Below are 13,518 nucleotides of genomic sequence, written 5' to 3'. Positions count from 1 at the left end.
GGAAAACAAAACTGTCTTTTGAATTCGTTATTCAATAACTTAAAAAAGACATGGGTAATATTTGTTTTTTCTTAGTAAGTACTACTGTACATACGCGGATGGCCTAGTTATTTTATAAATTGTGTAAAGGCTTTATTAATTTGAGGCAATATAAAATAATATTCCTCATTTTGGATTAAATCGACGTGTGAGAGCTTCCCGGGGTAAACGTCATGTATTTTAAGTAAAGGGTCAAAGGAGAAGGGGACTTCTGGGCCCAGCAGTTAACTACCTGAAATATGTATTAAAAAAACCGTTACATTTTTTTAAATAAAATCACAAAATATGGTACCAGGATTCTACCCAGGAAGAGAGAAAACTTAAATTAAGATAATAAGACTAAATAATCGATTAAATAATGCCTGAAATGCCTGAATTACTAGTAATCTACTGTATTTTTATTCCGGCAACACTTGTTGGTGGCATGCGTCTGTCACTGACTGACAGATGCACTCGTTTGTTTTCTTTCATTCTGAGTGCGCACATATTTTCCTGGTTTTACTATTTAAACCCACGACCTTGGCTTTTCGACGGATCTTGCTACTCTGAATTACCTGGCTCTCGATTTTGGACAACTGTTACGCCTATCGATTGGATATCGACGACATGGATCGCTGTATGAATTGTACGATTGCGCTTGGTCGCAGTAATTCTATTGGAAGAAAAGTCTTGGAGGATGAGGCGATTTTAACAGTTATTCGTCAGTGGCGTGCATCTCAGCCTGTAAGTTTTTACCCATTTTTTACATATTCAAATCGTGCTTTTAGCAAGCCATTTTAACTTCATATCTATCGGTTTATTGGACAGTATTATATTAGATCAATAGTCAATTAGTTAGCTTAAGGTCTCTGCACACAGCGGGCGCGGCGCGGCGGGACGGGACGGCGACGCGACGCTGAGCAGTTGTAATGGTCTATTCACACAGCGGGCGTGGCGCGGCGGGACGGGACGGCGACGCGACGCTGAGCAGTTGTAATGTACTAGAGCGACAGTTACCGTCGCGTCGAGCGGGGCGGCTCTGTGTGAAGTCGTCCATAGTATCTAGACGACTACGACTTCACACAGAGCCGTCCCGCTCGTCGCGACGGTAACTATCGCTCTGTGTGAAGTCGTCCATAGTATCTAGTACATTACAACTGCTCAGCGTCGCGTCGCCGTCCCGTCCCGCCGCGCCGCGCCCGCTGTGTGCCTTTAAATAGACATATATTTTAATCTGTGGAATGTGGAGTTTGATCATTTCTCTTATAAAAAAAGTGAAGGTCACCCTCGAGTCCCGATAAATCAATTTCGGTCTCGGTTGTGACATCGACATTATTGAACATGCACTAGGGGTTGAACAAGATTTAAATGGTTATGTTATTTCAGGTAACCAGTGAGAACGTTGTATGCCAAGCATGTTGGGACTTGGCCCAAGATGTGGTTCTTGGAAGACGTGCGATTGATGCACCAACCCAAGTTGGCCATTCAAGCGTATGTCTCCGCTGTGGTCGTTCACTCTTAGCCCGGCGGTTCAACCACCTTCTTCGTAATGATTCTGCTCGTGAATCTGCGATATATAATGTGATTAGAGAGTGGATTCTACCACAAACGGTAAGATAGTTTAGTATTATATTTTAAATTATTTAAACTATATCTATACTAATATTATAAAGTGAAAGAGTTTGTTTGGTGCGTTCAACGCACTAATCTCAGAATCTACTAGTCCGACTTTAAAAAATCTTGTCTGTTAGATAGCCTATTTATTGAGAATGGTTACATAACATTACGCTACATCCAATAGCAGCGGAGCAGTAAACAAAGATGCTAGTGAAACCGTGAGGTTCAGCTAGTTAAAATAATAAAACATTTATTTGTAAAGCTAACATGATTTAAAACTAGCACTAAATCATAAAAATAAAACACTTAACTGAAAGACAAGGGCACCCGACACAGGTTAGGTTAGGGTTATTTTTTTTTATTACTATCTGGACTACTGTATTATAGTATAATAGTGAATTTTTATTTTTTTGAAGGTGGACGAGGCAAGTCGTATATGCCATTCCTGTTGGATATTAGCAGACAGAGCTGCTGTTCATATGAGTACAGGTCCTTCGACTTCCTCACAAAGTAACCCACCGCCAGCCCAATCATCAGTTGGTGTTTCTGTTGGACAATTGGATGAAAATCATGACAACATTCTACACGAACCTGAGAATGTTTCCATTCAACCAGAACAAAACCAAGGTAATGATGATGTGCATGAACCCTCAGTGGAACTACATTCACCAAGTGCCCCAATTGTGGAACCAGTACAACAGCACCCTGAACCAACAATTGTATTGCCAGATTATATGCGGGCAGTTGAAACAGAGCGACGGTGCTTCATAGAAGGTTGCCAGAGAACTGAACGATATAGAGTTCCTCTAGCAACGAGAAAAATGTTGCTTAATGAGCATAAATATTATGTACCACAAAATAATCGACTTTGTGATATACATTTAGTAATTGAGGCATGGGACTTCCTTGATAGTTTAAGGAGTAATTATTTACAAACATTTACTGCAAGACATATCCAAGATATGTTTACACTAAAAGAAACCCCAAAAGAAAGGTTTTTGAATTTTGAAAATATTGATAATATGGACGACCATGTTGTGCATACCTGGATCGGGTTTACTAAAGTTCAGTTCCGTCAATTATTTGATGAGGTTCCACAATTGATAGAAATTCGTAATAGTTCTTCAGTTTTAGCAGCCTATCTTATCAAATTAAGAAGTGGGGACTCAAATGAAAGATTAGCAACATTATTTAAAACATCTAAGAAAACTTTAGCCAAGTGGCTGTGTCAAGCCCGTGACATATTAACTGAACATTTTGTGCCTCGGCACTTAGGTTTAGAACACATCACTAGAGAACAAATAAAAGAAAGGAACTTAGCCATTCCTAGTGCTTTATTTGAAGGAGATTCTAGGCCCATCGCTATATTTGATGGAACTTACTGTTATATTGAAAAAAGCTCTAATTATTTATATCAAAAAAAAACATACAGTTTGCATAAATATAGGAACTTAACCAAACCTTTTTTAATGGTGTGCACAGATGGTTACATCATTGATGTTTTGGGCCCCTATCCAGCTACCACGTCAGACTCAGATATAATGAGACATGAATTTTTAAGTGGAAACCCACTCCAGGATTTTTTCCAAAATGGTGATGTATTTATACTGGATAGGGGTTTCCGAGATTCATTACCTTTGTTAAACCAATGTGGATATAGGACATACGTGCCTGCTACTTTGGCGCAGGGTGAAACACAGCTGTCAACACTTGACGCAAACAAATCGAGGGCAGTCACCATTTGCCGTTGGGTCGTTGAGATTGTGAACGGTAGGTTTAAAAGAGATTTCAAATTATTCAGGCAATGTTATTTTAATACAGCCTCAAGAAGTTTAATAAGAGATTTTAAGGTGGCTGCTGCTCTCATAAATAGGTTTCACCCTCCCATAACCGATAGAATAGACTGTGGGGCTATCATTAATCAGATTAATTTAAATATGAATAGACATAACATATTAGGTGATTTTATTGTTAACAACCAATATAATAGACGTAGGGCTGATTTTGAAACAATAACTATTCATAATGATAATTTAAATGATTTTCCCCAGTTGTCATATGATGAATTAATTCTTGTATGCTTAGGTACATATCAATTAAAGCAGGCACGGTCCTATTTTGGTGAACATTTGCGGGGAAATGATGGGTTTATAATAGAAGTGTGCAGGGAGGTAAGCAGCAGCCTTCTTCGACAGCTGTCAGCTTCAAATACTTCTTGGTTATTGCGAGGCCGAATACAATCCCGCCATATAAGTCGCAAAACATATTTTGTTTATATTTTAGTTGATAGCTGTCGAAGAGGACGAGATTCAATATTATCATATTATTGTAATTGTATTGTAGGTAGAAGAACTGTAGGCTGCTGTGCCCATGTAATGTGCATTATATGGTATCTCAGTTGGGCAAGATTCCAAGAAAATATCGTACCCCCTGCACAATTTTTAGATGACATTCTAATAATAATTGAAGATGAATGATAATACATGTTTAATTATTAAGTATATTGGTGTTTTATTTTACTTCCTTCTCCCTTTTTTAGTTTTTAAAAGGTTGGTTCCTGCTGCTTATAGGTTACAGGAAATTGCAAGTAGAAACTTGTCTTCGACTATAGCGAAAGGCCGCGTTTCCACTGACGCGGAGCTGGGCGGAGAGGAGCTTAGCGGTGCACAAATTGACCAATGATTATGCTTGAAATCTCCGCTCCGCTTCAATGGAAACAGTACGAGCGGGGTGGAGCAGAGCTGAGCGAATATTCATACATCGAGGCGGTGCAGAGCGGAGGACAGCGAGCATTGGGGTGCAGAGCGGAGGACAGCGGGGCGGTACGGAGCGGTGCGGAGCGGGGCGGTGCGTGACTCGCGTGCAGTGTGTCTGTAAAAATGCGCGATTCCAAAAGCATGCTCCACTCCGCTCTGCTCCGCTCACTGACCACTCACCGCTCTTCATCGCTCCTCTCCGCTCAGCTGCGCTCCTCTCCGCCCAGCTCCGCTTCAGTGGAAACACTGACCACTTTTCACCGCTCTTCTCCGCTCCTCTCCGCCCAGCTCCGCGTCAGTGGAAACGCGGCCAAAGTCCAGGGCACGCGCCGGTTGCCGCTGCGTAGGGTGATGTCTCGAAGATCTAACAGGTTAGGCTTTCACATGCTTCATGCATAAAACCATTACACAACCGAAGTGATTCAGAAGTATTTCGCAAATTACATAAAAAATACAATGTTATAATATAACCTAACTTTTACTATAATTCAGATAACTTGGTTTCTGGGTAGCCAAAATTCACCAAATTTTTAGTGAAGCCTTGTTATTATATCCTCTTACAAATAAGGCTACTTTGATTCAGTTAACACCTGGGCCCAGGAACCTATGGAGCCATTCCCTTCTCCTTTTGGGATAATGTGCTGACGGAGATGGATCCAACGCAAATAGCTTCGGTAACCGGCGGACCTTGTCGGTGTCATCATGAAGGAGGATAATCAAGGTTTATATGAAAAATGCAGACGATGTTTTTTATCATGGCCCATTTTTACGTTACCGTAATTTTCCCTAAAGCATTGGCTTTGAAAGATAAACTAATTTACCCATTAACTAAGTGAAACCACTCATCACCCTCGCATGATGCCTCTCTCGAGTATCAATTTTGAAATATACCAAGAAAGAAGGAAAGTAAATAGCGTAAATTTTTACTCACACTTATTAGTCTAATGAAGCTGAAATTATAACTAATAAAACCCTAGGTAATATTCCGTAGATAGCATTTTTATACTCAGTGGGTTTACGACAATCTATGTAGGAAATTGCTTTTGTTCCTATCTGGGTTTGTTTACGAGAGGTGAACTTTATAAGCGGTCCGTTTTATTAAGCACCCCTAACGTTAATAAAATAATGAGCAAATAAGGTTCCGTAATTATTCACTGTTATTTGCTTAAGCTTGCACAAAATACTTAGTCCCTATAATTTCTACGGTATTTTCGTGAAAGTTACTCTTTATTGTATTAGTTTTAATGCAGAATATTTGTTACCATATAAAACGTATGAAATAACTAAAAAAAACAACAATTTACATAGAACGTCTGTGATCAAATTTAGCAGGGACGTAATATTCATTTCAGTACCTATAAAAAAAAAATATCTATAAATAATATAAATATAAACAATTTTCCTCTTTTCAATATAGCAATACTGAATTATTTACTGTAATAATGTTTGAAATTAGTCTAGTCTAACTCTAACTCGTCGTAATATCGGAGCTTAGTACTGAACCTATAAATCAGGAGTTTCGAAGTGTTGGAAGCCTGCCAAATTTACGTAAAGCTAGGCGACCTAGACTACCAACTTACTGAACAATATTGTATTATTTTCAAATCAATGGACTTCCAGAACCTAGTGAATATTTTTATTTCCATACCTTTCCAAGTAAGTAAGAGCCAGAACTATCATATCTTCTCGAGTACCGAGTATATTATATTGGTACAATATTTCATAAATAGCCAAGTCGGCTTCCATAAACAACAATAACAGATTCTGTATCGGAATGGATGATTATTTTGGGTCGCTTCATTGACATAGTTGCTGAATGAACTCTCATCCTTCTTATGTAGAGTTCTCGGATGGAACGGTTGCTTTGTAAATTGCTGTCAAAATAAAAACAACAGACAATCGATAAAGCATGTGCTTACTATTACTCGCTTTTGATTTAATGGTTGACTTCCGTTGGCACATAAGTTTCTGTCTATACCTATCTTTAAATTATCAATTTGTAAAACTGATCTGTATAGGGAAATACATGAGTAATCAAAGTTGGAGAATATTAATCATTTTGTAAAAATATCAGCATTACTTGATGTAAAAATACTAATAATATTACAAATGTAATGACAATGACATCTACACAACATTATATTGATGCTAGAAGTAATTTTAATGCCCATTTTACGTACCAACTGGCTAAAAAAATAAGTGCCAACATTTTAGAATTATCCAAATGTTTATTTCCAATTAACTACAGCAAAAGCTCGAATAATGGGCCAGGTTTTTGCTGATTTTGTAGTATTTCCCATCGTCAGTGCAATCTACTCGACAAACTGGACGCTGGCAATCGGGTAATTCAATGAACACTTCCCTAATCGAGTGACAAACTGAAAGCCGGCTGAAGCTCTGACGAAAAACACAATTTTCCTTTTAAAATTTCCGTAACAAGTAAGATTAGTATTGGCGTGTTATAATTTGCAAACTCGATAACTTTTGATCTGCCGTTGACCTACTAAAGAATGTCAAATATTTTTTTGAGATTTTCAGCTTTTCACTTTTCACTGAAGTGAAAATGATTACAATTATTGTTGAAAATTGGTTTTCTCCAACACATGTTGGTTCATTATGTTGACGCAACCTACTGGGTACAATGTGCTTGCAAGTATCTATATCGAATGCGAATTTCAGTAGGTAATGCGTTTTTTGTCGTGTAAGGCAGAGTATCCGCATACAAGAAGGAATATTGGCTACATTTGTAAGCAGGTCAAAGCAACGATTTATCATAGTGAAGATGACGTTTACGGCCGATAGCGACTGATTTGTTCCAGATCAAATGCGAATCCAATATTTACGCATCGGGATCTTATGGGTGCGGAAACATTCGCCTCGTATCACTGTTACGTATTGCATTACGGTGCAATTCTATTCTCATGGTAAGTGAGTGGAGGGCAGCGTGCGGGTGAATAGGTACATATTGCCCATAGAAACACGTCCAAATTCATGAATAGTTGATTCTCTATTTGTAAATTTTGCCTTCGTTAAAACCTCGAACTAATTGATTAAGTACGAAAATTATTAGAGCAAACCCGCCTCTATAAATTATATTGGTACGATCTACAGAATTATTGTTATGCTATAAATATTTAAGTACATGAAAATTATCCAAACAGAGGTTACCGAATCAGAGTCATGACGTCAATGGCTTGTGCTCGACTGTCGCCCCAGTTCAGGCTGCTTGTGCAAGATAAGCTGGCTTCCTCTCTCGTATTGTCTAAAATTTAGTTGCTTTGTTTCATGCTTGCAACCTAGTTAACACGAGTTAATCCGGCTGTGCATCCATAAGCTCTATGTATGGATTAATTCGGGACTAAATCCTGTTCCACTGGATCTTAAGTTCTTGGACGTAAATTCCTTTTCAGCTTCAACAAACATAATATCTTACGTGAAAATGAAAATCTTACAACATTAAAGTAAAACTGTTTCGGCATTTCGTAATTTACGGCATGGAACGTATAAACAGTCTCATGTTTGAATGTTTTCAATTAAAACATTTGAAAAAGTTTTTAATTTAAAAACTACAACAGTCAACCGGCCGCGAAGTCGCATTCGCTAGCTACAGAACGTAGCGCGTTCGTAGAGCCAGTGACGCGCGAAGCACGTGCGTAGCTGTTTTTCATCAAACGTTACGTTCATTTTTTCCATCCACAGCCATACCTGCGACTGATCCTCTCTTCCGCTTTGCGTACCTTTCGATTATCCAGCGGGACGGGGAGTGGATTTCGTATAATATTTCATCTGTTTCTATTAAAACATTTTATCATATTGCGTAGGGCTTGCTGACAGCGTTGTCAGCAAACTATAAATCTGCTGTTTCTGTTTTCGCGAGCGACTAAATTGAAATTTGTTTCGTAGACATCGGGATTAATTTATTTTCATAGTTTCATTGGTAAGCTCATTAGATGGTAATGCCTTTGTGCATAACTTTTATAGCTACAGCGTTTTACAGCTTTGCAGTAGGTAGACAGAGTATTACTTTTTTAATTAAAATATATCTGTTTTCTGTACTTTTTCTCTGACAGAACTCTAAACTGCGCTTACATTTTGATCTCCACCTAGACGGAATTACACTTTTTAGTGGAGTGTTACTAGTCTAGAACAAAAGACAGCCACTAATTGCTTTCTTCTTTATTTGTTTTGCTAGCCGACTCTGACTTCCAATTTTGTAGTCAATAAATGTCATGAGCAATATAAAGTGATAAAAAATCCTGCATTTATATTAATTATTTTTATTATTTAAAATCATTGGAAGGAAAATTATAGCAGTTAAGTAGATACTCCAGTACTGTTGCTGGAAAATTTATTTAAGTAAACGGGACCTTTTAACGCAATGCCGAACATGAATCGAATAAAATGTTGGTTGCTTAACTGAAATCAAATTGTTGAAAAGAAACGTAGCCTCTTGACATGGTAACGTGGATGTAGGCACATCTGTATGCCTCCAAATCGTTCCGTGTCACCCCCAGTCTTTTATTGTAGCGAGCTTTCCAATTACATTGGAGATGGATATTTGCGCGCCTCGATGGCTCACGTCCCCGACTTGTTATCTCCGAAACGAATGCAAGGGTTCATCAAATAAAAGCTAAGCTTACGTAAAATATGATCCCATAAAACAAGTCGCTGTATTTGTTTTTAATGGCTACATTTTCATTCCACTCATAAATTGAGATGAACAATAAATTAATTAAGCTGGCGTTAAGGAATGTTAATAAAATATGATATTTGTTTTTCGTGTTTAGGTAAGAATGCGTGATTTAATTTTCTAAATTTTCTAAAAATATTAGTTTTCGTCCGCATTAATGCGATTCATCATTCATACATCCAAATTACCTATATGAAAGGCTGTATACATACTCGTAAGAGACAATTTAATTATAAAAAATGTTGTTCGTTGTCCACTTAACAATAATGGCTCAAATAAATCTCCCGTCAGACGTATGATTTGTGGCTTGTTCAAAGTGTAAATATATTAGCACTCGTGCAGGTACAAGTGCTCTGTAGAGCTGTTGAGCATTGCTCTAACAACAGGATATTAATACACAGCGCATCCATTCAGTTGCGACGGCAGTTCGGACAGTTTGCAACAACTACTTGTTAGTTCGAAAGTCCGGAAGACAATGTAATCGGAGCCAAGTTCCGGACATTACCGATCGGCGCCTAACGATGACTGATCACTCTTGGATGTTCGTGTATTATTTATCCATTGAAATTAATTTGCCATAACTAGATTAAACGTCATTTATCCGTGCGGAAAGTTAAGCCGCAATTAGAAAACATCGTTATGGAAGTAAGTCAAGCGGTTGAATTTGTCGCCGGGAAAAATGTGATCAATATTCGATAATTCCAAACCAGATGTCGTAAATGGCGGCGCAAATGTTGCCCTTATATTTATGAAGGGAATTAAGAGTGGAATAAAATATTATTTTGCCATGAAGTAAACAATAAAAGTGCTTAGAGATTTATTGACGCCGTTTATCCGGATGATCCCGCGGGGATCGTCCGTATATTATTATTATCAAGGACACCTTACTTGCAAGGTTACGAACTATTTTTATCTCTTTCACTATAAAAAGAAAGCTCGGAACATTTCTGATCAAACAGAGCTGAAAAACGTTTTTTTTTCTTTGCTGAATTGAAAGTTACACAGACGGTCAGTCAGAGGCAGTTGATGAAATTTTGTTCTGTGTAGTCGTGATCGATCACAGCGCCTAACGAACAGTTGTATGTAGGTTTACATAAGGTGAACGTATTTATAGCACTTGGAATTATAGCACCCACACGCAAACTCGTCTCTCGTGATAGATCGACAAAATATAATAAACATTTACCCTAGCTACCAGCACTGGCTGCTTGCTTTTCTAAGAATTTTCCTTTCGATTAGAATTTCCTTCTGAAAAGAAAGTTTGCGTAGGCACTTTTCCTTTAAGTTCGCAAGTGGATTTTGTAGGTGGAACATGTGAAAACGAGGATTGCGAAGTGCTTATGTTTTCATTATTAAATGCCACTGAACTTTTTATCATAATATCCTATGAAAATATGAATTCCCACGTAACTACCTAAGTATGATAGTGTGCCCTCCGTGTTATGTTGTATTACTTTACTTAGATTATAATAAGTCCCGTAATTGTCAATGACTTTGATATAGGATAACAGAACAAAGTCAAAGTATAGCCGTGCTTTTGTTGATGTGGAGTCGAGTTTTCATCAGCGAAACAAAGAAAATAAAACTTTTAATTGGAATTCACAAACAAAATCGTAAAAAATGCAAGGTGTAAAGAATAAATTAAAAGTTAGATTACCTTACTTTTTAATTATAATTTAATTAATTTCCGTAGGCTTTATATTTGAATGAGGAAGATCCACCTTTTTCAAATCTCAAATTAAATACATCCATAAAATGTTTCAAGCAATTATAATATTGCACATAATTTTTCATCGACGCTATTCGGTACATCGAAAGCAGGTGTCAAATTTTCACCTCCCCCCATAAATCTTCATTTTCATTACCTAGCTACACAAAGGGAGAGAGGGGAAGAATATTATCGAAGAACCCTCATTGACTTATTTTATACGGCATTAAATATATTGTACGAACGTATATATTGAACGGCGCCGTGCGGAAACAAAAGATCAGTCGACATTTTACTGTTGTTCTCCAAACTTATTTTAAGGCAAATACAATCTTGAATCATTATTGAAGTCATGAACAGAGCTAAGATTTACGAGTGCCATGAAGTAATACAATTTATTTTATTGTTCTAAGTTTGTGAGGGTGCATGTCGTTATATTCATGTAATTTATTATTAAGCTGAAAATAAGCATAATCTGAAAATACATATTTGCATATTTTCTAAATCGCATTTAATGATAGTGAGCTAGATTTCAGGTTCATTATTCTGGCTCCCCAAAGCGCTACAGTTCATTAAAACATAAGTTAATTTTATTCTTTATTTATTACGGATATTTATTTAGAAGAGGTGTCCAATTTTGTAGTATTAGGTAGATCAAACGTAAAAATACTAAGTATTAGAATCAAAAAAGCTCTTCTCTATATCTCCCCATTTCAATATACTTTTGTGGGATAATCCATAGTATATCACGTGGCAGACTAGATTGAATTGAGACAAGTTTTCTTGAAAATTAAACGCAAAAACAATTTAAAAACCTTCCAATAAACTTAATAAATCATGAAATACAGTACAACATAAAATGTAACATCAGATTACTAATAAATAGTTAAAGCCAGTAACGCCCAGCAACATACGAATCCAATTTATAAAGTAATCCCAGAGGAACAATAGCAAATACAAAATATGATTGTGTAGCATCCACTGGAACGAGCTCGCGTATAACCTTGGACATAATTGCCTCTTCAGAATAATTATGTACAATTACTGCTAATCCGGTTCAATCAAGGTTTTTGATTTTATATGGAGTGATTGATGGGTAGGCCTGAAACGATTTAAGTCGATAGGTCTGGAAGTAAAACCTTGGCTATTAGGTAGAGCTAAACTAGCTGGCTAACACTAATGAGATTTGCAATATGTGTTATAGTATGGATTTCTGTATATGTGCATTTGAAGTTAGAAATACAAATTAGGTTTTCTCACTATCCGGAGTGCATGTCAGATCCTCGAATATTTTTTTGCTTTTCATCAAAAATACGACTCCATTTCTTTTGAAGCGAAAAGCTCGCGATCTTGTAATTTTTTATAGGTCACTCTCACTGTTCATGAAAATGTGTGGAATAAGGACTGTTTTATGCCTGAGGGGGCTCTGCATACAGGACTCACACTCGGTAATAAGGTTAACGAGATGGACGAACACTGAATGAGCGCAGGATTCCTTTCATTGCAATCAAAAGCCGTGGAAAGTCTCGCTATTGTTTAAATTAAATAAATTTTAATGAAAATAAATATGTGATATATGAAGGGGTTAATATTAGAAGAAGAAATGCGAAACTAATGCGTGAATTGAGTGCTACAGCAGACATGACGAAAAAGTATTGACCTTATTAAATAAAAGATATGTGCAAATTGTGTTTACTAATAGCTATATAGGACGCCATGGCCATAAAGGCATCTATTTATTTCCTTAGTCCGCCATTCTGCTCGGTTGAGTGAAGTAGAAACTGATCAGGAACGTATGATGAAACTAGAACGCCGTTCTATTCTTAGCAAAACTTGGGTAAAGCCGAGTCGTCCTCCTACTTGGAAAGTTTTATGAGTCGGATGAGATAGATCAGGGATCGGAATGCATTATTGCCTATTCAAGATTGTGTCATCTCGACCGAGGGAGCGCTCTATTGATTGCGGGATGAGTTCTGTGAAATTATATTTTTGGATTTTTATAAATAAATACCGCTTGAAGGGATTTGGTTTTGGTATCGAAACATTTAGAATTCGTTTAGTCATTTAATTATTGTATCAAATGCTATGATTGCATCAACAACAATATATACCTATTTTTATCATACAAAATCAATGAGTAAATTAATACCGCGTAACCGAAATCCGATTTCAAAATGAACTGCAGATGGCCGATGTACAATACGAGTTGATTGCTTCTGCCAGTGAACTACTGAGGATCCGATCTGTTTGCAGTGGGGAGTATCGTCCAAGTCTCGGTGCCAAATGCGGAAACTTTGTCAAATCACCACTCTAATCCTTACAGTGCACCTCTTTACATTCAAGCTGCGAGATTGGAATTATTAAGATTGAGCTGTGATTGTGCTAAACTTGTCGGAAGACTTGAGCCGGGTTCTCATTCAGATGCAGATTTAGGTCAGACGTCAATTGACTTCGAACAGTGTAATTAAGCGACTTTTGGAAGTTAGATTGCTTAATTTAATTCCTTTCATTATATACATTTCGAAGTCCTTTGTTTCAATTACTTTGTTACATTATTTTAGTTACAACGTTGCCAGGATTTTGTACACTAAATCTTTTAAAATTCCATTCAACGAACATTTTTTCCTACTTGTTTTATTTCAAGTGGTATTCTAGTTTTACGTGTTCATACACTCGTATTGAAAACTCATATAAAAACTGTGAATCGAATAAAAAGTGTGCAAAAGGAA

At 37.1% G+C, this 13,518-nt stretch overlaps 1 protein-coding gene across 1 annotated transcript; it reads left to right on the top strand.

The window, feature by feature from the left end:
• The first annotated feature begins 240 nt into the window (after window positions 1-240).
• LOC124646094 lies at window positions 241-4,136 on the top strand. The gene is made up of 3 exons (XM_047186138.1): window positions 241-762; window positions 1,405-1,629; window positions 2,052-4,136. Exons 1-3 carry the CDS (start codon window positions 646-648, stop codon window positions 4,110-4,112), a joined length of 2,403 nt encoding a protein of 800 aa, XP_047042094.1. The 5' UTR covers window positions 241-645; the 3' UTR covers window positions 4,113-4,136.
• Window positions 4,137-13,518: the final 9,382 nt, after the last annotated feature.

Source organism: Helicoverpa zea, chromosome 3, assembly GCF_022581195.2.
Source record: "Helicoverpa zea isolate HzStark_Cry1AcR chromosome 3, ilHelZeax1.1, whole genome shotgun sequence".
Lineage (NCBI taxonomy): Eukaryota > Metazoa > Arthropoda > Insecta > Lepidoptera > Noctuidae > Helicoverpa > Helicoverpa zea.
The sequence above is the reverse complement of the archived record's forward strand: the minus strand, read 5'-3'. Positions and strand labels throughout refer to the sequence as shown.